The sequence below is a fragment of the Cibotium barometz genome, chromosome 27 (assembly GCF_041138505.1).
Source record: "Cibotium barometz isolate CiBa-2024 chromosome 27, ASM4113850v1, whole genome shotgun sequence".
Taxonomy (NCBI): Eukaryota; Viridiplantae; Streptophyta; class Polypodiopsida; order Cyatheales; family Cibotiaceae; genus Cibotium; species Cibotium barometz.
Window position 1 is genome coordinate 19,227,497 of NC_141072.1, and position 26,808 is coordinate 19,254,304.

General features: G+C 42.6%; 2 protein-coding genes across 3 annotated transcripts; both read right to left on the reverse strand.

Moving 5' to 3' along the window:
• Positions 1–110: 110 nt before the first annotated feature.
• On the reverse strand, positions 111–1,959 carry LOC147623137 (BURP domain-containing protein 16-like). Of its 2 annotated transcripts, XR_015269406.1 has the most exons (3): positions 1,699–1,959; positions 361–1,603; positions 111–220 (listed from the first exon to the last, which is right to left on the reverse strand). XR_015269406.1 is itself a non-coding variant. In XM_086821819.1 (2 exons), the coding sequence occupies exons 1-2, from the start codon at positions 1,783–1,785 to the stop codon at positions 632–634; spliced, it is 1,059 nt and encodes a 352-aa protein (XP_086677945.1). In that variant the 5' UTR covers positions 1,786–1,959; the 3' UTR covers positions 335–631. The 2 variants fall into 2 exon arrangements, 1 of the variants encoding a protein (XP_086677945.1); XM_086821819.1 differs by lacking the exon at positions 111–220 and having other exon boundaries at positions 335–1,603.
• A 13,159-nt stretch (positions 1,960–15,118) lies between these two features.
• Positions 15,119–25,789, reverse strand: LOC147623138 (uncharacterized). The gene is made up of 4 exons (XM_086821737.1): positions 24,988–25,789; positions 20,998–21,191; positions 20,852–20,914; positions 15,119–15,226 (listed from the first exon to the last, which is right to left on the reverse strand). Exons 1-4 carry the CDS (start codon positions 25,787–25,789, stop codon positions 15,119–15,121), a joined length of 1,167 nt encoding a protein of 388 aa, XP_086677863.1.
• Between the last annotated feature and the right edge of the window lie 1,019 nt (positions 25,790–26,808).

Below are 26,808 nucleotides of genomic sequence, written 5' to 3' on the forward strand. Positions count from 1 at the left end.
TGAACAAATGAGGGCATAGCATCACAAAACGCATTAAATCATAAGAAACATAAGTAAGAGACATAAGATGCACCACCAGAAAAGGCAAGAGAATAATGTGGAGAAGATAAGGCATACTAGGGGTTTTTTCTTGTGGAAAATGATTTTCCATATTAGTGAAATCTCTCCCTAAACATAAAAACCACAGACTTTGTACACAGCTTGCATTGATCTTTAGATTCTTTGATAGAAAGTTAAGCATCAAGTTGACAATATAAGCATTCTGGTAATAGAGTAAGGACTCGAGACTAGGTATGGGAATTAATTGATAGAGATGGGAGACCATTGGTACGAATGAGTTTAAAGATATGCATTAATTACAAGAGCAAGCAGTTGTGTTATATCACATAACAAGTAGAGCCGATTGTGCACATGCACACTCTGAATAATACGGTTTGAAAAAGCACCACAAAGCTTTTTCTTTTTGGGCAAGCAGAAGGAAGAGAGAGAGAGAGAGAGAGAGAGAGAGAGAGAGGAGGTGGAAGACGGGGCACTTGGACACGCTATTAGCAGAAAATTACAATAATTCGAGTTATGCATGATGATAGATTTAATTAATAGCTTACTAGTGGATCACCAACTGCTGAGACCACTAGGTAGAGGAAGCTCTCTTAACGAACATGAGGTTGCTGGCATAGATGAAGTGGCAGGCCTCTTGACCTGGAGCTAGGCCGAGAGCCTCGTACTTGGGGCGGAGCAGCTCCTTCCAACGGTGGCACAGCACACTCCTCTCGATGGTTTCCCCGCCCGAAAGGGTTCGCATGCGCATGCGCAGCACTCTGACGTCCTTGACGTAGTGGCAGTAATACACGGCAAAGGGGAAAACCCAGCTATGGCAGGTTACAGGAGCCATGGCCAGCTCCTCTTCTTGCAAGCTCACAACGTCCACCTCTTGCTGAGATCCGACATGGCTGCTCTCCGAAATCACCTGCAGCGGCGCCAGCTTAGACCCGCCAAGCACTGATACAACGAAGCTTACCATAGACTGCACCGTGGTGACGCACTCCTGCCGATCGTCTACGTGCTGCTCTTTGGCTGAGCGGCACGTGGCCAGGACGTTGGCCATGTTGTGAGCCATGTTGGAGCCTTTGCGGAGGTGCAAGGAGCGGAGGAGCTGCGGCAGCGAGCTGGTGTAGAAGGCGGGCATGAAGGCCTGGGCGAGGGAAGGCGGCAGAAAGGCCTTCATTGGCTCCGGGTCGTAGAGGTCGGGCATGGTGAAGCGGCCGCCGGGGCGGAGCTCCTTGTTGGGCAGGAAGAGATTGGGGTCCACAGCTGTTTCGGTGGTGACGCACTGGATGCAGCCGTAGGCGTAGAGCGCCGGGGCCACGTCGTTCTTGCAATAGAAGTCGCCCTCTGTGCAGAGCTTGGCAGCGTTTAAGGGCGAGATGATGCCCTTGGACACCATAGCCGCAAACTCAGCAGCTCGCGCAGCGGTGAGAGGAGAGAGCCTGGCCGCGACTGTGGAGGGCATCGGCACTCCCGGCAGCGACTGCTCCCAGAACGCCCGCCCAGCATCGTATTGCTGATCGGCTGCGTCTGCCGCCGCCGTTAATATCAGGTGCACCTGCCAAAACACCAAAAACGTAGTTACATGACATGATGATCCGCAAACAAACAACAATTATGTACACGAATCGACGGCAACTAATTATTTCTTACTTCAATCATCATCAGAACTAGCGCCATTAATACGTTCTTCGGCGCCATGCAGGACGACTTATACTGCGCTACGCTGCTGCGATACATAATGTATACCAAACTGATTCTCGTATTAAGGGAAGACAAGAGTCGTAAGCAACCCAAACGCCCTCCGTTGCAATCAGTGCAATGATTCACGAAACAACGGACCCCAGCAGCTGCTTGAAGCTAAGTACTCATTTTGGACCTGCTGCTGCTTCCAACAAAAACGTCTCCTCTTTATAGTGTTAAGGGAAGACAAGAGTCGTATGCAACCCAAACACCCTCCTTTGCAATCAGTGCAATGATTCACAAAACATCGGGCCCCAGACCCTCCTTTGCAATCAGTGCAATGAAGCCAAGTATTCATTTTGGACCTGCTGCTACGTCTTTCCTTTGCAGCCAAGCTCCCGGCCTCCTTTGCAATCAGTGCATGAATGATCATGAGTCACAAAAGAGCGCCCCTTCACGCTAGCTATTGATTTGGATTAGCGCCAATTCGACAAGCGAAACATTGATTTGGACTTGCCACCCGAGTTAATGTTCCTTTGTATCATCACAGTTACAAAACACATTATTTAAACACTACTTAATCATATTGTTTAAACATTTTTTTTTAAATCACATTATCTAAAAACTACTTAATCACATTTTTTTAGAACACTTCAAACACAAAAAAAAATTACAATACAATAATGTCGTGGATTATATTATAAATTACATATATAATTGCAAATTACATAAGGTGTTCGTGTCTAAAAATGAAGACATCAAAGACTTATTAAATGAATGCATCATCTTCGTCTCCGTCTCCGTCTTCATCTTCACCACCTTCATTATCACTATTACTTTCAGCATCATCTTTCTAGTGATACAATTCAAAAAAGATAGCCACAAGGAGAACCTCTCCTTCTGATCTTATAATTATTCCCCTCTCTGAAATAAAAGAAAGATCCTGTTTTGGCCTGGAGTGAGAAAATGTCTAGAGGGAGGTGATTCAAAATTGAGATATTTTTGGATATAAAAATCTTTCTAGTGTCAAAAATGGTTTCCCCTGAAACAGAAATTCAAAAAGAACTTTCCAATGTGCAATTGGAATTAATTGAAAATAGGTAAAAAAGACCTTAGCCTAAGGGTCCAGATTTTCAGAAAATTTTAGATTATGGTTCAATTAAGGTTCCTACAGACCAATAAGATTAATCCAAATGTAAGGAGGAGATAAATTGAAGGATAAAAGAAATACCCTAAAAAATGAGTAAATGCTCACATAAGATGAAGAGTTGACTGAGTACAAGGTTTATTAGTTAAAAATTAAGAGATATTTAGAGGAAATGATGCATTTTTGACACCTCAGTGTGGGGATCTCCCCTCATGAAGGAAGCACCTATTTCACATGTGTGAAGGAGTTTTAAACTCAAAAATAATGAGATATTTTCATCTCTCCTGTTTCAACTAGATCTAAGAAGTAAGCTAAACTGACCTAAAAATGGTCAAAAATTGACCAAACTGATCTAGAAAATTCTAAAATCAGTTTGCTTGGTTAGAGGCTCACTTTTTCCTATAAATAGAAGCCTCCCCCTTTGTAAAATCTTAATGGTGTTTATGCACTATTGCTCTACTCCTACCTAGAGCCATTTACATTGAATTTTCTTGATAATTCAATTATTTTTGGCTTAATCCTCTCCAAAGCAATTGGTGGCCACTTGCTTCAAACAAGAATAGAACCCTCAATCCCTCAAGCCAAAGGAAAGCTTACAACTCCATGTAAGCTAAATTTTTCTTACTTTTTAAGTTTAAATCGATGGTTTTCTTGTTTTATAATTGATTGAAGTAAATTCTAATGCTATGCCTTGATGAAAAGGCCACCCCCTTCTCTTCTTTACAATTCAGCCTTTCTTTATCCTAGAATGATTAACAAAAAGATTAATTAAACTTTCTTATTGTTTACTCTCTTGATTTCTGAAAATTGAGTAGATTAGAGTCCTATACATCTAGATTGGGTTAAATTAAGTTGAAATTAGAATGATAAAAATGAGAAATGGTCAGCCATACAAAGGAGGTTATCGCAAATTTTTTTGAAATTTTGTGGAAAAGAAAGTTTATTTTTATGTTATTCCAAAAGAGTAATTCCCACCGTTTGTGCATTCTAAAAGAAATATTTCAATTTACTCCATGTACATATTCACCTATGAATATGCATGGATATCACTGATATTAATTATTAAAATTAATTTCTATGCATAGAAAGATGCATAATGTCATGGATATCACTGATATTAATTATTAAATTTAATTTCTATGCATAGAAAGATGCATAATTTCTATCACATTTTTTTAGAACACTTAAACACTTAAAACACAAAAAATTTACAATACAATAATGTCATAGATTATATTATAAATTACATATATAATTGCAAATTACATAAGGTGTTCATGTCTAAAAATGATGACATCGAAGACTAATTAAATGAATGCATCATCTTCTTCTCGGTCTCCGTCTTCATCTTCATCTTCATCTTCATCTGCATCTTCACCACCTTCATTATCACTATTACTTTCAGGATCATCTTCCTAGTGATATAATTTAAAAAAGATAGCCACAAATAGAAGAAGTTGGGTGCTAGTTAAAATTCAAGTCTAGGTTTTCACCAAGTTACCCTACCGAGCTCCTTGGATATCTGTTTCAGTGACCACTCTATGACGTTTGAGCCACTCCCAAGTGTCGGCTTTGTTGTGATGCTTGTGCTTATTCTCCCTAAACATTGGAGGGCAACCTATTTCCTTTTCCTATAGTAAATTATAACATGCATGAGATATGAAAATCACGACAACAAATGAAGTAAGCTTAGTGAAAAGTGGCAAAGCGAAAACTTACAAACTATGCAAGCTAGCCCGCCTTTCCTTTGGATCCATACTTTGTCGCACTGTACTTTACCAGTTCACTTGCATGCACTGCCTTTTGTTGAGGGTGTTGAGTATCCTCCTTGGATTCTTTCTTCGCCTTTATCTAGTCCTTAATAGTGCAATTGGCAGGCATTTGTTTTCCATCTTTCACGCACCTCCTTGTGTAAGACTTCCTATTATTGATGATCTTTATTATGCAATTCTTTGCTTACTCATCGAAAAACACATGTGTGGTGGGTTTGGGAACCACTTACGTATGCACTACATCACCTACATAAAATCTCTATCTTTCTGTTCTTCCCATGGTTTGAAGGCATCCTATTAGGTTTGGTTGACTAAATGAGGGAAGGTATAATAAACCCTCCATCCCATGTTGTCCATATAAGGCCCACCCTTGTCATTAAGGATACAGTAAATCATACCACCCTCCCTCGGCACGTCAGGTGTCGCCATAGGCAAAGGTGATCATGCACCTCCCCTAAAGAATTCGCCACACTAACCTCACCCACTACTAAATCACCGACAGCTTGGAGAAGCCTTTGAGCTATCACAACTTGAGTGGCATAATGAGGATGTCATATGCTTGGGAGATGGTACCATAGATGGGATAGGAGTGCATTGAGCACTAGGAGTTGTAGCCATAGCCAAACGACCATATCCAAAACAAAGGGACTGAGAGCTCTCTATTTCTCCACCCAACCATTGCCATCTACATGACTCTTCCAAACCTACTCTCTTACTCTTCTAGGCTTTTGGCCACACTTAGCCAACACCTCTTTAAATGTGTGTGAACATTTCCCTAGTGCACACCACTATGTGTCCTCTAGCTTGGCCATGCTGGCTCCCACACTGAACCCCACCCATACGTTGTCCAGATGGTTGAGCTCTCTAGGCTCCCATACCTACTGTTGTCCTGACATTACTCCCCCCTTAAGAGGAGTTTTTGTCCTCGAAAATGAAATTTGAGAACCTTCGTCTGAGTGTGCTTATCTTTTCCCAAGTACACTACAAGAAAACACCATGCTTAACGTCGCTTTTCTAACGTCACACCCGACCATGTACTCAAATAACAAAAGAATCTATCATTTTTTTTCTCCATACGACGGGAGACATTAAACGTCAGGATAAAATGACATTTTTATTGACGTTTAACGTCATACTATTTACGTCACTAATAACGTCGTTGTGGCAAAGTGCATTTTCAACAAGTTACGAGAGAGATTCAATTTTTTTCTTTTTGTGACATTTTACGTTACTAAAGCTAAGTGACATTTAACGTCAAAATGTTTATTACACATAGATTAAGTTTTTAAATTTTTAGTGACATTAAACGTCCCTCAAAATAGTGACGTTTAAAGTCACTTCAATTTTTCATGAATTTGTGACGTTGAACGTTGCTTGTTTTATAAAAAAACCTGCTAGAAGAGCCCACCGCTTGAATTTGGGAATCACAATTATCTATTTGCTGTGCTTTTCTTTGCTCTTGTTGCATTATGCTTACCTAAGTTTTGTATCTTATTTGCTAGGGTTTGCCTCTTGTTTGCCAAGAGTTTGTCTCTCTTCTCTTTCACATATTATTTTGCCAATACTCTTTCTCACATGGACCCAAGAACTCAACTTTTGCTTGTTCTTCTCACCCAAATCTTGCAAGACTTATGGTTTGATGGAGACACACTAAGAGATTCATCAACAACTATGCAAGATACCACTATCGAATAGATCCAAGCATCAATAGACATCATGAGAGAGGTCCATCACAAGGGAAGCTCCCTTGACCATACAGGAATCGAAAAGAGTTGGAGATGCACCTCCAACAAGTGGCAAAGGCAAAGTGGTGGCTATAGATGAGCAATGACAGAAGAAGCTTTGACCTAAATGACCGTAAGTCCTATTTTCATGTAAATTTATTGTTTTAATTATTTTTTTCATGCATATTGAAGTACATGTATTGTTTTCTATACATGCACATATAACATAAGCATAAGCTTATGTATGTATTGGCTTATGAGGTTATGATTGATTTTGTATTGCTTTTTATGCTTATGCATATATAGCATAAGCATAAGCTTATCTATGTATGTGCTTATGAGGCTATGTATGTTTATGCACAAGCATAAGCTTATGCATATACATAAGCTAAATCTTTTGTACAAGCATATACATGCATTGCTCTTTAGAGTATCCATATTGATTTTTATGCATGCACGTGTAGCACAAGTATATATGTGCTTAGGAGGCTATGTATTTATATGCACAAGCCTTGCCCAGATGGTCGAACTCTCTAGATTCCCACTAAATCCCGTTGTTATGACACGATAGCTAGCCCGCAAAGCATCAGTAGCACCCACCAGCTAATGGCATGTACCAAGCGCTCCCAAAGCATGTTAGTAGCTACCAGCATGCTTAGGTAGCGCCTGGCATGCATTGGGAACTCCCGGTGCATGCCATTAGCTCTGGAGTGCTACTGACACTTGTCGATAGCTATCGGCGTGCCTAGGTAGCACACGGCATATTTTGGGAGATCATCCCGGTGCATGTTGATAGCTACCGGCATGCTTAAGTGATATGTGTTTCTATTTACTATTAAAGCATGCATTACGAGCTATCGTCATGCATTAACAGCTCTATTTTGGCATGCTTGGATAGCACCCAGCATGCTTAGGTATCTATACCAACATGCTTAGCTAGAACCCTGCACGCATTGGGAGCTCTGAATGCATGCTCAAGTTGTACCAACACGCTTAGGTAGGACCCCGCATGCATTGGGAGCTGCAAGTGCATGCCAGTAGGTACTGGCAAAACAAGTGTCAGTAGCACCCCAGAGCTAATGGCATGTACTGGGAGCTCCCAATGCATGCTAGTAACTACTCGCATGTTTAAGTAGCACCCCACATACATTAAGAGCTTTGAGTGCATGCCGGTAGCTAGGTAGCACCGAGTATGCATTGGGAAGTCTCAGTGCATTCCGATAGCTTCTGCCATGCTTAGGTAGCACCTGGCATGCATGCAGAGCTTCCACGTGCTTAGATAGCACAGCCGGCATGCATTGGGAGGTCCTCGTGCATGCAGGTAGCTATCGACATGCACTCGTGAGTTGGGATAATTCACCAATAGTTGTGCGGAGTAGTGGTATGGAGCAGAAGTGCAACCATAGGTGATATGTAATAGGGAAAAGGGTTTGCAAAGTAGCATCTATGAAAATACAACTTCTATGATTGGTTAAGTATAGAAGATAGGGTCTAGGTTTGGTATTGTTGCTTATTTTTTGAAATTTCAGCATGGCCAAAGTGTCTTGTTCTAGCCCTGTTTTGTCTCTACTAGAAGTGATATAGGCCACACGGTCTGGTGTGGCATATTTACATTTATTTTTCTCTAATCATACACCAGATCTTATAAGATTTTTACATTAGGAGAGACAAGTGTTTGTAGGGGTGAAAATTGCTTCGTTCATCACCACTCTTGTAGTTTTGAACTGCATACAGCCTAGTGGATCTTATTGACTTTTGGAGGCCTTCCTCTGGGATGATTCACATGAAAATTTAGGTGAGCATGTGAGACATGCCTATGGATAGATCTAAATAGTTTTCATCACTTTTAGGTCTACTCACAAGGTGCAATAGTGGAATTAGTGTCTCGTCCAAGGGTCTAAAGATGCTAACACTACGGACAAGTTTGTGAACTTATGAAGGGGTAACTGAGGGAATTTTGAGTTGGGTGTGTTATTATACAAGTAAAAAAGAGGTAGGAACCACTCCTATCAAGTATTTGCAGATTTGGCCAAGTGGAAGTGGTATTGGGCCACTCTGTAGAGTAGGTGAAGACAGTTTTTGGACTATTTTGGGTTGTTTCACTATTCTAAGGAAACCACTGGGTTAGCACATGCATGCCAAGAACTTGAGTTGGGATAGTATTTTGTAATAGCTATTGGTGTGCTTAGGTAGCACCCAGTATGCATTGGGAGGTCTCGGTGCATGCCGATAGATTTCAGCATGCTTAGGTAGTACCTAGTAAAAAGGACCTTAGCCTAAGGGTCCATATTTTCAGAAAATTTTAGATTCTGGTTCAATTAAGGTTCCTATGGACCAATAAGACTAATCCGAATGTAGGGAGGAGATAAATTGAAGGACAAAAGAAAAACCCCCAAAAAATGAGTAAATGCTCACATAAGATGAAGAGTTGACTAAGTACAAGGTTTATTAGTTAAAAATTAAGAGATATTTAGAGAGGAAATGATGACACCTCAGTGTGCACTCATGAAGGAGGCACCTATTTCACATGTGTGGAGGAGTTTTAAACTAAAAAATAATGAGATATTTTCATCTCTCCTCTCTCCTGTTTCAACTAGATCTAAAAAGTAAGCTAAACTGACCTTAAATGGTCAAAATTTGACCAAAGTGATCTAGAAAATTCTAAAATCAGTTTGCTTGGTTAGAGGCTCACTTTTTCCTATAAATAGAAGCCTCATCCTTTGTAAAAGCGTAATGGTGTTTATGCACTGTTACTCTACTTCTACCCAGAGCCATTTACATTAAATTTTCTTAATAATTCAATTATTTTTTGCTTAATCCTCTCCGAAGCAATTGGTGGCCACTCTTGCTTCAAACAAGAGTAGAACCCTCAATCCCTCAAGCCAAAGGAAAGCTTACAACTCCATGTTGTTGGAATTAGGGTTGCAGGAATGCACACACAACTTCAAGAAGATGAGGAAGCTTGAGCACAACACAGTAGTGTATTATGAGTGCCAAAATAGAAAGATAACAAGCCCTAGAAGATAATGGGCGTATATACAATGCACGGGGGAAAAAACCTCCTAGTGAGGGAAAAAGTGCCCCGGCGGTCCTAAGTGTGTTCACACACATCACTACTATAATATGGTAACAAATCCCCCCTGGAGTGATGCGGTGAACAAGAGCTAGCACTCATGTATAGGGAAGTGTCTAGCTATGTGGACGAATCCACAAAAGGGAGTAAGCCCAAAGCTTTGCGAAAAGCTTCGAACTTCTCACGAGGCAGAGCCTTTGTGAAAAGGTCTGCAAGGTTATCCTGTGTTGGCACATAAACCAAACTGATCTCTCCTGCAGAGAGTCTCTCCCTGACATAATGGTAGTGCACCTCAATGTGCTTCGTACGAGCATGGAACACTGGGTTCCGCGCAACTGCCAATGCGCTCTGACTGTCAGTGAAGATGGTGGTGGCAGATGGCTGCCCAACACCCAAATCAGCCATAAGGCGTCTGAGCCACACACACTCAACCGTAGCTGTGAAAGCTGCCCTGTACTCAGCTTCACAACTAGAAGTGGCCACAGTAGGCTGCTTCTTGCTCAACCATGATATGCATGAGCTTCCAAGCATGAAGCAAAAACCACTCGTGGACACGCGTGTGTCATAACAACCAGCCCAGTCAGAATCTGAAAAAGCATGTAAATCTGGCGGCAATGATCCCCCCTTGGGATAAAACAACCCAAGATGCCGAGTACCACTCAAATAGCGAAAGATACGCTTCACTGCCTGCCAATGCTTAATGCCTGGGCTATGCATAAATCTGCTCACCTGTGAGACTGCAAACTGAATGTCTGGCCTCGTAATGCATACATAAATGAGGCAACCAACAGCTGTCTGATAGAGTGTGACATCAAAGTGATCTCCAGCATCATGAAGACTCAACTTCAAACCTGTCTCCATTGGAGTAGCAATAGGCTTGCAGTCTTCAAGGCCAAATCTCCGCAACAATGATTCAATATACTTTGTCTGACACAAAGCAATACCTCCATCACACTGCTTAAATTGTATCCCCAAATAATGATGCAAATGCCCCAAATCTGACATCTCAAAAGAGGCATTCAAATCAGCCTTAAAATCAGCAATATGACTCTCATTTGGTCCTGTGAGCAGCATGTCATCGACATAGAGAGCAATGATTAGATGTACACCATCCACACGTTTAGCATACAAAGTGCTTTCTGTTGGACTATTCTGAAACCCATGTGCAGTCAAATATGCATGTATTTTTTCATACCAAGCTCGTGGAGCTTGCTTTAAACCATATAAAGCCTTTTTTAACCTGCACACTTTGTTTTCCTGCCCTCTTTGAACAAAACCACGAGGCTGCGATACATACACCTCCTCATGCAAATCTCCATTTAAGAACGCAGTCTTTATGTCCAGCTGATGTACATTCCAACCATTATGAGCTGCTAATGCACAGATGCTACGAACAGTGGTCATACGACATGTGGGAGCAAAAGTCTCATCAAAATCAATGCCCTTCTCTTGAGCATAACCTTTTGCAACAAGCCTAGCCTTATGGCGATCCACTGTGCCATCAGGCTTACGCTTCAATTTGTATACCCACTTAGTGCCAATGGCCTTCTTGCCAGGGGGCAAGTCACATAAAGACCATGTACTATTCTTTATAATAGCATCGTATTCTGCTTGCATAGCAGCCATCCAATTTTCTGAACTTTGTGCCTCATCAAATGAAACAGGCTCACTTTCATCGCACATACTAGAAACAGCCAATGCATAACAATCTGACGCATAAGAGGCACCATGAGAGCCAGAACGAGTGCGACTAGACAAAGGGGCATCCAACTTGCTGTCACGCAAAGTCTGCACCAGCCATCTAGGCATGTTCCTAGAGCCCTCAATCTCTTGTCTCTCATCCTCAAGTGCATCATGCACATCTGCATCAGATATAGGCTGATCTATGCCATCATTTAAAACCTGCATAGGCTGAAAAACTGCCTCATGAGGTATTGCACTTGACTGTGCACCACTGAAAAGAGGCAACAATGTATCATAGACATCACGTGAGCTGATATCTGTCTCCTTAGTACATGAAACCAAGGGCTGAACTGCATCTTCCACAAATACAACATCACGGCTAACCAAAATGCGCTTTGTCTGTGGATGATACAAACGATAGCCTTTGCTCTCAGCACTATATCCAACAAAAATACATTTGACAGCTTTGTCATCCAATTTTCTGCGATGTTGCACAGGCACTAATGCATATGCCAGGCAACCAAAAACACGTAAATGGCCAACAGATGGCTTGCGGCCATGCCAAGCCTCATATGGAGTGACAACCTGTAATGCTTTGGTGGGACACCTGTTTAGTACATAAGTGGCACACATGACAGCCTCAAGCCAAAAACCATGTGGTAGACTTTGACTCTTAACCATACATCTTGCCATTTCCATGAGAGACCTGTTTTTTCTCTCAGCCACACCATTTTGCTGTGGTGTATACGGCACTGTACATTGGTGTTTTATCCCACGCTCAGCCAGAAATGCATTAAATTCTGAAGACATATACTCCCCCCCTCGATCTGAACGGAGGGTGCCCATCTTACTTTCTGACACATTTTCAGCCATAACCAAAAACTGTTTGAAGCACAAAAACACTTCGGACTTTGCCTTCAAAGGATATACCCATGCATGCCTGGTAAAATCATCAATGAAAGTCACGAAGTAAAGGTAGTTTCCAAATGATGGAGTTTGCATGGGACCACAAACATCACTGTGAACAAGCTGCAATCTGCGTTCAGCTCTCACTGATCCATCTTTGGGAAAGGAAGCACGCTGCATTTTACCCAATATGCAGCCCTCACAAACATGCTTGACAGGTGCCTCAAGCTTAGGCAAAGAAGACACCATTTCAGATTTCTGCAGGCGCAGCAAACTTGCAAAATTCAGATGACCAAAACGTGCATGCCACAGTTTTGCATTTGAAATAGCCTGCGTATCCATAATAGCACATGCTGAATCCTCTACACATTTGCCATCCATATTGAGCTTATACAGCCCTCGACATAGTGAACCAGATGCTACAATGATGTCACCACAAGAGAGATCATGAACAGTACATCTGTCATCCACAAATTTAACAACCAAACCTGTTTTGGCAAATGCGGAGACTGACAGCAGATTCTTTTTGATCCCTGGCACATACAATGCATCAAAAAGTGTAAAGGTGTTGCCATTTGCAACATTCAGCACAATCTGTCCAACTCCTTTAACGGGATAAGAGGAGTTATTGGCACAAGTGACAGTATTCCCTGTGGGAGCAGACTCAAGGAAAGTGAATAAACTGCGCTGCGAGGTGATATGCTTAGTGGCACCACTGTCAAAGTACCATACATCTGAATCTACTGCAGACATACATGTGTCATGCAAAGATGGGTCATAACTGCACTGCGCATTGAATGCCCATTCTGTATCTAGCACAACATTAGCAGATTCATTGTTAGAAGGAGAGGCATCTGCAACAGCCATACCAGCCTCTTTCTTCTTAGCCTCTTTCGCAGCCAGCTTAGGACACGCTTTGATGACATGATCATTTCCCTTACAGTACTTGCAAAATGTCTTCTGTTTGTCACCCTTCTTCTCATCTTTGTCTTCCTTCTTTGGTTGCGCAGCATTTGCAGATTTCTGCTTACTAGAAGAAAAGCCAGCTTTACCTTTCCCGCTTCTCTGACTAGCAACGAAAGCTTGATCTGCGACACGCATAATATTCCTGTTTTGCCTTGACTGGTCTTCTTGCAGCAAAACAGAAACTAACTCCTCAAATGATAAGGCATTGGGATTGCCTTTCATCATCAAGCGAAGAGTGGAAGCAAAACCCTGATAAGAATCTGGTAGACCATTCAAAACAGTCTGCACAAGAGAACTGTCTGACAGGATTTCATCTGCAGAAATGAGCTGCTCTTTGAAATCCTTGATCTTTGTCAAAAAGCTATCCATAGAATCACCTTCGTTCATATGCTCACTCTCCAACTGTTTTCGGAGGTAAGCAACACGAGCCTCATTTCTTGCCTGATACAATGTGGCAAGTACATCCCAAGCATCCTTAGAAGTCCTGCAGGAGCGAATATGTGGGATAATGGTACGTTTGACAGACAGCGCAATCAAGGCATGAGCCTGCGCATCTCTACCATCCCAACGAATCTGCTCTGCTGAAAGTGGTGGTTCTCGAACAGCTGCTACAGCACTTGTGCCTGCACCATCATCAACAGTACCTGTTTCTGATGTGTTTGCAGCATTCCCAGCCACAATAGGACGTGCATCAATACCCTGCACAATGTTCCATAACCCCTTTGCTACCAATACATGTCGCATCATATATGCCCACAATGGATAGTTGGTGCCATCCAACTTATCCTCAGCAGCCAACATGCGGAATACATCATTGTTGTCAGCCATGGCCAATGACTGTACTACTAGATGTAAATGCTGTCTGTAAGAGGAAAACCTGTATAAAATTGACCTGTGCTATGTAGCACAGCCCAAAACAGACGAATGGGCACCTGTCCTGCAGATTTTAATCTTGACAGAAAATCTGCACAGTAGGACGATTTTGCCTGCGCAGTACTTGGAATGCAAAAACGGAGGGCGAAATGACTTCAGATCAAAATTCTGAAATGACCAAGCCCTACGGGCTCTCCCACGGCATATACTAACCTGCAGACGCTCGTGAAACCTCGTCGCAATCGGAGGAGATGAAGCGGCAGGTGCCGGTGATGCTGCCCGGGAGGAGGAAGCCTGCTCTGATACCAATTGTTGGAATTAGGGTTGCAGGAATGCACACACAACTTCAAGAAGATGAGGAAGCTTGAGCACAACACAGTAGTGTATTATGAGTGCCAAAATAGAAAGATAACAAGCCCTAGAAGATAATGGGCGTATATACAATGCACGGGGGAAAAAACCTCCTAGTGAGGGAAAAAGTGCCCCGGCGGTCCTAAGTGTGTTCACACACATCACTACTATAATATGGTAACACATGTAAGCTAATTTTTTCTTACTTTTAAGTTTAAATCTATGGTTTTCTTGATTTTTTTGTTTTATAATTAATTGAAGTAAATTCTAATGCTATGCCTTGATGAAAAGGCCACCCCCTTCTCTTCTTTACAATTCAGCCTTTCTTTATCCTAGAATGATTAACAAAAAGATTAATTAAACTTTCTTATTGTTTACTCTCTTGACTTCTAAAAATTGAGTAGATTAGAGTCCTATACATCTAGATTGGGTTAAACTAAGTTAAAATTAGAATGATAAAAATGAGAAATGGTCAGCCATACAAAGGAGGTTATGGCAAAAAAATTTAAAATTTTGTGGAAAAGAAAGTTTATTTTTATGTTATTCCAAAAGAGTAATTCCCACCGTTTGTGCATTCTAAAAGAAATATTCCAATTTACTCCATGTACATATTCACCTATGAATATGCATGGATATCACTGATATTAATTATTAAAATTAATTTCTATGCATAGAAAGATGCATAATGTCATGGATATCACTGATATTAATTATTAAAATTAATTTCTATGCATAGAAAGATGCATAATTTCTATCACATTTTTTAGAACACTTAAACACTTAAAACACAAAAAATTTACAATACAATAATGTCATGGATTATATTATAAATTACATATATAATTACAAATTACATCAGGTGTTCATGTCTAAAAATGAAGACATCAAAGACTAATTAAATGAATGCATCATCTTCTTCTCTGTCTCTGCCTTCATCTTCATCTTCATCTTCATCTGCATCTTCACCACCTTCATTATTACTATTACTTTCAGGATCATCTTCCTAGTGATATAATTTAAAAAAGATAGCCACAAATAGAAGAAGTTGGGGGCTAATTAAAATTCAAGTCTAGGTTCTCACCAAGTTACCCTACCGAGCTCCTTGGATATCCGTTTTAGTGACCAAGCTTTCTAATTTTCCCCTACAGTTGGCGTCGTCTGAGCGATCTTACTCGCCTCCCTATCTATCTCTGCCATAATGGTATATGATTAATTGCTTTGGGACTCTTATTTCTAACGAATCGGCAATGGAACCACTCCGTGACGTTTGAGCCACTCCCAAGTGTCAATTTTGTGGTGATGCTTGTGCTACTTATTCTCCCTAAACGTTGGAGGGCAACCTATTTCCTTTTCCTACAATAAATTATAACATGCATGAGATATGAAAATCACGACAACAAATGAAGTAAGCCTAGTGAAAAGTGGCAAAGCAAAAACTTACAAACTATGCAAGCGAGCCCGCCTTTCCTTTGGATCCATACTTTGTCGCACTGTACTTCAGCAGTTGACTTGCATGCACTGCCTTTTGTTGAGGGTGTTGAGTATCCTCCTTGGATTCTTTCTTCGCCTTTGTCTAGTCCTCAATAGTGCAATTGGGAGGCATTTGTTCTCCATCTTTCATGCACCTCCTTGTGTAAGTCTTCCTATTATTAATGATCTTTACTATGCAATTCTTCGCTTACTCACGTGTGGTGGGTTTGGAAACCACTTACGTATGCACTACATCACCTACATAAAATCTCTATCTTTCTGTTCTCCCCATGGTTTGAAGGCATCCTATTAGGTTTGGTTGACTAAATGAGGGAAGGTATAATAAACCCTCCATCCCATGTTGTCCATATAAGGCCCACCCTTGTCATTAAGGATATAGTAAATCATACCACCCTCCCCAGGCACGTCAAGTGTCGCCATAGGCAAAGGTGACCATGCACCTCCCCTAAAGAATTTGCCACACTAACCTCACCCATCACAACTTGAGTGGCGTAAATGAGAATGTCATATGCTTGGGAGATGGTACCATAGATGGGATAGGAGTGCACTGAGCACTAGGAGGAGTTGTAGCCATAGCCAAACGACCTCCATATCCAAAACAAAGGGACTGAAAGCTCTCTATTTCTACACCCAACCACTGCCACATCTGCACAACTCTTCTAGCTATTTTTGGACACCTACTCTTCTAGGCTTTTGGCCACACTTAGCCAACACCTCTTTAAATGTGTGTGAACACTTCCCTAGTGCGCACCACTGCATGTCCTCTAGCTTGGCCATGCTGGCTCCCACTGAAGCTCGCCCGTACCTTGTCCAAACAGTTGAGCTATCTAGGCTCCCATACCTACTGTTGTCGTGACATTACTCCCCCCTTAAGAGTTTTCGTCCTCGAAAATGAAATTTGAGAACCTTCGTCTGAGTGTGCTTATCTTTTCCCAAGTACACTACAAGAAAACACCATGCTTAACGTCGCTTTCCTAACGTCACACCCAACCATGTACTCAAATAACAAAAGAATCTAGCAATTTTTTTCTCCATATGATGGAGATATGACGGGAGACGTTAAATGTCAGGACAAAATGACGTTTAACGTCATACTATTTATGTCACTAATAACGTCGCTGGCAAAGCATTTTCAGCAAGTTACGAGAGAGATTCACATTAACAACTATGCAAGATGCCACTATCGAATAGATCCAAGCATCAATAGACATCATGAGAGAGGCCAATCACAATGGAAGCTCCCTTGACCATATGGAAATCAGAAAGAGTTGGAGATGCACCTCCAACAAGTGGCAAAGGCAAAGTGGTGGCTATAGATGAGCAACGAAAGAAGAAGCTTTGACCTAAACGACCGTAAGTCCTCTTTTCGTGTAAATTTATTTATTTAATTATTTTTTTCATGCATATTGAAGTACATGTATTGTTTTCTATACTTGCACATATAACATAAGCATAAGCTTATGTATGTATTGGCTTATGAGGTTATGATTGATTTTGTATTGCTTTTTATGCTTATGCATATATAGCATAAGCATAAGCTTATCTATGTATGTGCTTATGAGGCTATGTATGTTTATGCACAAGCATAAGCTTATGCATATACATAAGCTAAATCTTTTGTACAAGCATATACATGCATTGCTCTTTAGAGTATCCATATTGCTTTTTATGCATGCACGTGTAGCATAAGTATATATGTGCTTAGGAGGCTATGTATTTATATGCACAAGCCTTGCCCAGATGGTTGAACTCTTTAGATTCCCACTAAATCCCATTGTCATGACATGATAGCTAACTCGCAAAGCTTGAGTAGCACCTGGGAGCTAATGGCATGCACCAAGCACTCCCAAAGCATGTTAGTAGCTACCAACATGCTTAGGTAGCACCTGGCATGCATTGGGAACTCCCGGTGCATGCCATTAGCTCCCAGGTGCTACTGACACTTGCCGATAGAGCTATCGGCATGCCTAGGTAGCACACGAAATATTTTGGGAGATCTCGGTGCATGTCGATAGCTACAGGCATGCTTAAGTGATATGTGTTTCTATTTACTATTAAAGCATGCATTAAGAGCTATCGTCATGCATTAACAACTCTATTGGCATGCTTGGATAGCACCCAACATGCTTAGGTATCTATACCGGCATGCTTAGCTAGAACTCTGCATGCATTGGGAGCTCTGAATGCATGCTCAGGTTGTACCAACACGCTTAGGTAGGACCCCGCATGCATTGGGAGCTCCAAGTGCATGGACAGTGCATGCCAGTAGCTATTGGCAACAACAAGCGTCAATAGCACCCCAGAGCTAATGGCATGTACTGGGAGCTCCCAATGCATGCTAGTAACTACTGGCATATTTAAGTAGCACCCCACATACATTAAGAGCTTTGAGTGCATGTAGGTAGCTACTAGCATGCTTAGGTAGCACCGGGTATGCATTGGGAAGTCTCAGTGCATTCCGATAGCTTTTGCCATGCTTAGGTAGCACCTGGCATGCATGCGGAGCTTCGAGTGCATGCCAATAGCTATCGACATGCTTAGAGGTAGCACACTCGGCATGCATTGGGTGGAGGTCCTGGTGCATGCCGGTAGCTACCGACTGCACTCGTGAGTTCGGATAATTCACCAATAGTTGTGCGGAGTAGTGGTATGGAGCAGAAGTGCAACCAGAGGTGATATGTAATACGGAAAAATGAAAATACAACTTCTACGGTTGGTTAAGTACAGAAGATAGGGTCTAGATTTGGTATTATTGCTTATTTTTTGAAATTTCAACATGGTCAAAGTGTCTTGTTCTAGCCCTATTTTGTCTCTACTGGAAGTGATATAGGCCACACGGTGGCATATTTACATTTACTTTTCTCTAATCATACCAGATCTCATAAGGTTTTGACATCAGGAGAGACAAGTGTTTGCAAGGGTGAAAATTGCTTAGTTCACCACTCTTGTAGTTTTGAACTGCTTACGGCCTAGTGGATCTTATTGACTTTTGGAGGCCTTCCTCTGGGGTGATTCACATGAAAATTTAGGTGAGCATGTGATACATGCCTATGGACAGATCTAAATAGTTTTCATCACTTCTAGGTCTACTCACAAGGTGCAACAGTGGAATTAGTGTCTTGTCCAAGGGTCTAAAGATGCTAACACTGCGGACATGTTTGTGAACTTATGAAGGGGTTACTGAGGGAATTTTGAGTTGGGTGTGTTATTGTACAAGTAAACAAGAGGTAGGGAGCCACTCCTATCAAGTATTTGTGGATTTAGACAAGTGGAAGTGGTATTGGGCCACTCTGTAGAGAGTAGGTGAAGACAATTTTTAGACTATTTTGGGTTGTTTCATCCAAGTAGCCACTATTCTGAGGAAACCACTGGGTTATAGCACAGGTATGGCAAGAACTTGAGTTGGGATAGTGTTTTGTAATAGCTATTGGCGTGCTTAGGTAGCACCCAGTATGCATTGGGAGGTCTCGATGCATGTCGATAGATTTCAGCATGCTTAGGTAGTACCTAGTATGCATTGGGAGCTTCCAGTGCATGTCGGTAGCTATCAACATACTTAGGTAGCACCCGGCATGCATTGGAGGTCCTAGTGCATGCCGGTTGCTACTCGTGCATGTCGGTAGCTATCGGCATGCTTAGGTAGCATCCACTATGCATTGGGAAGTCTCGGTGCATGCCGATAGCTTTCAGTATGCTTAGGTAGCATTGGGCATGCATTGGGAGCCTCTAGTGCATTCCGGTAGCTATCAGATGAGCTTAGGTAGCACTCGGCATGCATTGGGAATAAGTGTCGATACATCTCGATAGCACCTGGGATGCTTGGGTAGCACCCGACATGCTTAGGTATCTACCGGCATGCTTAGGTTGTACCGGCATGCTTAGGTAGGATCCCGAATGCATTGGGAGATCCAAGTGAATGCCAGTAGCTTCTGACAAGCGTCAATATCACCGTGGGGTAATGGCATGCACCCACAGCTCCCAATGCATGTCAGTAGTAGCTAGAGGCATGCTTAGATAGTACCCGGCATGTAGTGGGAACTCGCGTTGCATGCTATTAGCTCCCAAGTGCTAGTGACGCTTGCCGATAGTGATCGGCATGCTTAGGTAGCACGTGATATGCATTGGGAGGTCCCGGTGCATGCCGGTAGCTACCGGCATACTTAAGTGATATATGTTTCTTTTTAGTATTAAAGCATGCATTAGGAGAGCTACCGTCATGCATTGACAACTCTAGTTGCATGCTTGAGGCACCCGACATTCTTAGGTATCTTTCGGCATGGTCAAGTTGCTTCGGTAAGACCCCGCATGTATTGGGAGCTCCGAGTGCATGCTCAAGTTGTACTAGCATGCTTAGGCAGGGCCCTGCATACATTGGGAGCTCCTAGCGCATGCTAGTGGTGGCAAGCATCAGTAACACTCAGGAGCTAATGGCATGCACTGGGAACTCCCAATGCATGCTAGTAGCTCCTCTTGGCATGCATTGAGAGCTTTGAGTGCATGCTGGTAGCTATCGGCATGCTTAGGTAGCACCTAATATGCATTGGGAGGTCTCATTGCATGCCAAAAGCATTTGTAATGCTTAGGTAGCTCCTGGCATGCATTGGATGCTTCTAGTGCGCATGCCAGTAACTATTAGCGTGCTTAGGTAGCACCCGGCATGTGGGAGGTTCCGGTGCATGCCACTAGCTGGGACAATTCACCAATAGTTGTGCGGTGTCGTGACGTGGGCGGTATCGCTGGGAAAGTGCAAGACTTCTGGCTGTGAGAGTCGTTTCTAGTTCCAGCAAGGAAACAAAACATATATCTCTTCAAAGGGCACCACCAGCAAAAGACTTCACAGCTGTCCAAGGTGAGTAGAGCTAACTTGCAGGTGCTCTATCGTCTCACTGGCCACTCAACAGTGTAAGAATCCACAGCATCCTTGCTAGATTCAGCCAAACCAACCTTACACAACTATCCAAATGAGAAGGACCACCTACCGGTGTACCTGTCCTCTCAATGGCCACTCAGTAGTGTAAGAATATCACCACATACTTGCTGAATTCAATAAAACCAGTCACCAGATATATCATAATTAGGGAGAACTCCTTCACGCAGCAACCAACTTGCAATAAACACCAGATAGGAGTGGTCAAACCAGGTCAACCACCAATCTGGGGCAATATGAACCATAAACACGCCCAGCCTGCTCTGAAATTACCTTCAGGATCACCTTTAAAACAACAAATAAATACTCGGGTAGCCTCCAGCAGCCACAGAACTGATAGATAATAGACAAAATACCTTCAAGCAGCATTTAATTCCAGAAACAGGCGGAATTTTCATCCAGTATACTCCAGCAATAGGGGCAAGGGCCCAAGATCCAAGGCAGCTCCAAAGAGAAGGCGACTGTAGGAGAATGCAGCAAAGCTGTCCAGAACAGTAAAATCCAGCAAATCTGTCGTCAAGAAGATGGTCGCCTATCTCCAGGGAAGAGCCTGGCATTAGCCCTCAGTAGTAGGAGTGATGGGGACAAACGAATCTCTCTCTCTCTCTCTCATGAGTATTCACAGTGCAGCAAAGAATTCGACTTCCTCTCCTTCAAAACATCGTCCAGGTTTTTCTGTGTGTGCCTTTCAGTCCCCAGCGGTTTTTCTTTCTCCCTCCCTGGCGCTTTACTCACACAAGGTGGCTCCTCTCTCCCTTCTCTGTCTCGCTGGTTGGAGGGTCACCACAGCATCACTCTAGAGCTACAAGGCGGCCCTTCCTCGCCTCAGCACTGTAACAAACTCCCAACCCGAATGCTCTCATGCACAAAAGCGCTCTCCTAACTGGTTTAGCTGCCGGTTTTTTTTTCTCTCTCCATTCTCGTACAAGCTTCAGCAGCATCTCCCTCTATCAACGGCCAAAGGCTCACTCAGTAGAGAGAACACGGCAACAAACAAACAAAACAACACACAAACACTAGCTCTACGACAGCTATACAAACAAGCATCAAAACTCTGCGCTTAGAGGTGTACTCAACAAGAACCCATATCCCTCAGCTCTGTAGCAGCTATACAGACCCCAAAAATAAACACGCCCCCCCCTCCACGCCTGTGCACCAGCTCGCCAACCTTCTAGCCAGTTCTCTTCACGTGCTGGCGGCTACGTTGGCCGCTAACAAAGCCTCCATGTGGCTCTTTATATTATTGGCCACTTGTATCATATATTTCATTTATTTTTCTCAGGCCTCAATAATGGCCACACACTAATGCTAAAAGAGCCCCTCCTTCCTTATGCTTCGGATCATCACGCCGCGCCCACGACTTCCCAATACAATGCTGCCCCCGGCCATAATCATCAGCATCATTATTACCAAGACACGGCCATTCTAGATTAGTGCCCTGCATTTAGCAACCACCCGCACACCACACTCATGTACTGAGGCTTCGAGACCTGGCTTAGCTTCAGCTCATCTTATTGAACCTCATTTACAATATGAACATATGTACATGGGCATCATATAATGACTTAAGTCATGGCACTTAATCCCATGCATCTGAATTTGTATTTAATGGCCTCACATGCATGGTTTCACACCATAGACGTGCCATGGCACGACATCCACCCCCTCTAAACCTGCACATCCTCCGGTATGTGCCAAGTCTTCATCAAGATCCACATATATCTGGATGTTATCTTCATCTTCTACATTACCAGGAAGATCATCCTCTTCCTCTTCAACCATATCCATGCTATCACTATCAAGCCTCTCATCTTGAGTCCCCTGCGAATCAAAAGGATCACTATCATGCCTTCTTTTAAACATCTTGATCCTTTTGCCTGCTACAAGATTCTTTATCTCTGTTCCATCAAGCTCACACAGGGTATACGTGGCATTTCCATGCACATGCTTGACAATGTAAGGGCCAAACCATCTTTTTGCAAACTTCCTTTGCACAGTGAACTGGTTGTCAAGACTACTATCATACATTAGGACCCAATCACCTTCTTCAATGGGTTTTGGCCGGAGTCTGTGTCTTCTATCAAATCTTTCTTTATTTTTCAACCTTGCATCTTTCAAACGAGCTTTAGCAAGCTCTACATCTTCAGGCCTTCTCTCCAACTGCCTCATTCGCAATGCAAGGAGGTCTTCCCTGTTCAATTCTTCCACCCAGGGTAATACATTCCAAGTTGGGACTACATCTTCAACTGGCATTACCGGCTTCTGACCATACATTAATTCTGCAGGCATGTATCCTGTCACTCAGCTATGAGTTGTACAGTTAGCCCATAAAGCATATGGTAGCAGCCTTGGCCACTCCCGCATTCTTCCTCTGCATGCCTTAGCCAAAGCTTTAATGATTTGAGGATGTCCTCGCTCGCTTTTACCATTGCCCTCAGGGTTGTAAGCACATGTTAGGGCCAATTTGATGCCAATTCTAGAAAAGAATTCCCTTGCTTCTTCAGCATCTAGCTCACCCATGTCAGCTGTTATTTTCCCAACACAACCATACCGGCAAATCACATCTTCCAAGAGAAATTTACATACTTTTTCCGTGCTCTTTGTTCTAAGAGCACGCCCTTCCACCTGATTTGTCAGGTCTTCTCTTGCAAGTACTACGTACCGCATCTGCCAGATTCCCAAGGGCATTGTAACTAGATCCACTACCCATTTGTAGTGCATGGCAGGTTGGTAGGTTGGTTGTAGGCCATCACGATGTCGCACATTCGAGTACATTTGACATACCATGCATGTTTCCACATATTGGGATACATCCTTGTACATTCCTTTCCACCAATATCTTTCCTTTATTTTGGTAAAGGTGGCCCACACACTTCGATGTCCAGCCCAGAGACTCTCATGGAATTCTTTCATGAGCTCCCCTTGAGTCTCTTTATCACATATAACTCTCTGTGGCATAGCATTCCTCTGCTTAGGATGCTTCCACAGGTACCCATTCTTTAGAAAATACCCATATGCCTTTCTGCGGATCCTCTTGAATTCTAAGTCAGACCAATTTTCCTGCCTTGTCAAGGTACTCAAGTATTGGCCAATAAGCAACCAATCTCCTTCATACATTTCCTCAGTAAAAGACTCAAGTGCATTTGATAAGCAAGCATGGTCCCCTTTTGCATGTGCAGTAGTATAGAACTTTGTGCAGGCTACATCATCAATGTCACTAATCATCCCTTCTTCATCTTCATACCTGGCTCTTGATAGCATATCTGCAACTGGGTTATCCTTCCCTGCAATATTCTTAAACTCAGGATTTAGTGACTTGATATAGGCAATCCACCTGAGCATAGCGATATCTGGAGTGGTGCAGCTTGCAATCATCGCAAGGAGTGGCAAGCAGTCAGTTTCCACAAGCACGGATGCTCCAATAAGATATTCTTTTTCACATTTTAGAGCAATGACTACTCCCAATAACTCTCTCTTGATCTGCGGATAATTTCGCTGGCGAATGCTCAGTACCTTTGCTCCAAACCTGATTACATACCTGTGATCATCCTCGTCATCTTGCCCTACTGCCCATCCTATCCCAGTAGGACTAGTATCAACTGTTACAATCACAGGCCTGCCACACTCATAATCTACCTTCCTTAGAGTAGGTGATGATTGGAGCAGACATTTCAGCTTCCGCATAGCTTTAATATGTGCAGCATTCCATAAAAATCTCTGATTTTTCCTCAAAAGTTGGTAGAGAGGATCTGCTACATGTGCATAATGTGGGATCCATATAACATAAAAGACACATGCACCAAGAAATCTCCTCACCTCTATAACATTAATGCATATCTCTTTCATTCTTTGTATCGCATCTATCTTGGCTGGACATGGTCTGCGCCCATTAGTACTACAAAGATGCCCCACGATTAGTATTTCACCAACCCCAAACACTGATTTCAATCCAGACAAAGTAAGATTCACCTCTTCAAGCCTGGATAGAATTTTATCACAATCCTTTATATGATTCGCCACAAACTTGTGGCACCCTTTTGAATCCAAATCCCCATCTTTATCTTTTTCATCACAGCCTTTTATGGGCACATCATCCAGAAAAGGCATAGTTATTTGTGGTATGAAGTCTCGTAAGACTTTATTCATTCCATTCATCATATGCGCCACTGAGTTGGTGGCTCCCTGTGGTAAGGTGCACATCCTTACCACACCCAAAGGAGTTTTCATTGTGGTCATGTCCCTGCTTTGTATATCCAATTGGAACTGATCATATCCCGAATACATATCACCCATAGAGTATATAGCTTTCCCTGCAAATGCTTCTGCAAACTCGTCCACAATCAGACCTGCTCCCACATTCCTGATTGTGACCTTGTTTACAGGTTGCATGTCTTGAATGAAGCACAATGCTCCATTTTTCTTTAGCATGGTAAACCATCTGTTGGAATATGGAGCGCATGATGGCTCCAAAATTCCCATCTTGATCTTTTCTTTTAGTAATTCCATCAGCTTTGGCAAGAGAGCTTTTGGTACTGGAATCGGCCGTAGGTTCCAGGGCACATGTGGAACAGTGAAGATCACCATTGGCGCTATTACGCTTGGATCAACACAGCCTATCTCATGCGGCTGAAAAGCAAAGGCCTTCCCATGTTTTACAAGCATCTCCTCAAAGCATTCCTTTTCAACTGGTAACAAGAAATCCTTGTCACCGATCTTCAGCTCTTTTAGGGTTTCCTGTGTAAACTTATGCCCAATTTTCTTTGGATCTCTGAGATTCGGTTGCATAGAGGCTTCATCTATCTTCTCCTTGCTTTCTTGTGGCAGGGGCAAGGCAACTGGTTTCACCTTCTTTGCAACCGTTTTATACTTTGTATCAACTCCAACATCTATACCACAATACATACCTTTGCATTCCACTTCTTCAAATTCCTTGATTACATCATACATACCCACAGACGATACTTTCACCATCTCATTCCCACCCTGCAAGCATGAACTTTCCATGGCACAAAGCTCACCCATAGTATCCACAAATGACACCTCATCAAGGACACCTGATATAAACTCATCCTTCTCCAAAAGACCACACTGTTCAAAACTTTTTTGTACATTTTGTACATATTGACGCATACCACGCTGTCGTGCCATGGCACGTCTATGGTGTGAAACTATGCATGTGAGGCCATCAAATGCAAATCCAAATGCATGGGTTAAGTGCCATGATGAGTCATTATATGATGCCTGAGTACATATGTTCATATTGTAATTGAGGTTCAATAAGATGAGCTGAGGCTGAGCCAAGCCTCTGTACATGAGTGTGGTGTGAATTATGGAGTTTTATGCATATGGTGGACCTTGTAGTAGGGAAAAACCTTCTTAACATGTATGGAAATGCAAAGGTTTGATGCCAGATGAGTTAAAAGAAATTCAGTGGGAGCCAGTGTTGCGAGAACTCATCCAAGTCCGTCGAGCCATCAAAAAGAGCTTCTCTCAGCTTGTTGGTCCAGAGCTGGCATGGGCAGATTTTGACTATATAAGTGGGCAGTTGCAATGTTGCACAGTCGAGCTTTTACACTGCCTGTGGACGATGATGACGAGTATGCTTCGTATGTGCTTATGCCATTTATGGACATGATAAATCACCACCAGACTATTATGTGGGAGTGGATGGATATATTAATATACACATGGAATGCGCTTTGATTACTCTGTTCAATCTCAATCGTAATCAGTAGAGGAGTCCAAGCGACTACGTGCTAGGTTCATGCAATGAGGTCATTGAAGGAGACCTTAGATCTATGTCTAAGGAGTTCACGATTGGCGGGTGGCAGCATATGTGTATAAAAAGGGAATATAAATGAGCGCAGCTTTTTTTTTTGGGAAATTTCTGGATGTTAGGAAAAATATAAACGAGCGCAGCTTTTTTAAAAAAGGGAATTCCGAATCATAAGCTGCAAAAGGTGGTGAGGCCGCCGCATTCCTTGCGGGAAAGGGAAGAGAAAAACCAGAGTATAAGCGGCGCATATCAGAGAGTGGGGGGTCTGCAGAAAACGGAGGGAACCAGTGCCCAATCGACCAGAGAATTTCATTACAAGAATATACCTACTGTACATGGCTTGTAGGTGTTAGATTTGAAGAGGGTTTTGAGTACTATAATAGGAGATGCT

What these genes read in the sequence shown, in the direction of transcription:
- LOC147623137 (XM_086821819.1), bottom strand. Translation starts at nt 1,785, where the DNA reads ATGTATCGCAGCAGCGTAGCGCAGTATAAGTCGTCCTGCATGGCGCCG. An exon ending in TAGTTCTGATGATGATTGAA is followed by an intron (nt 1,604 to 1,698) that starts GTAAGAAATAAT and finishes GTGTTTTGGCAG; the next exon opens with GTGCACCTGATATTAACGGC.
- LOC147623138 (XM_086821737.1), bottom strand. Translation starts at nt 25,789, where the DNA reads ATGGCACGACAGCGTGGTATGCGTCAATATGTACAAAATGTACAAAAA. An exon ending in AATCAGGAATGTGGGAGCAG is followed by an intron (nt 21,192 to 24,987) that starts GTCTGATTGTGG and finishes GGCTAATGCCAG; the next exon opens with GCTCTTCCCTGGAGATAGGC. An exon ending in GAATTAAATGCTGCTTGAAG is followed by an intron (nt 20,915 to 20,997) that starts GTATTTTGTCTA and finishes GTGATCCTGAAG; the next exon opens with GTAATTTCAGAGCAGGCTGG.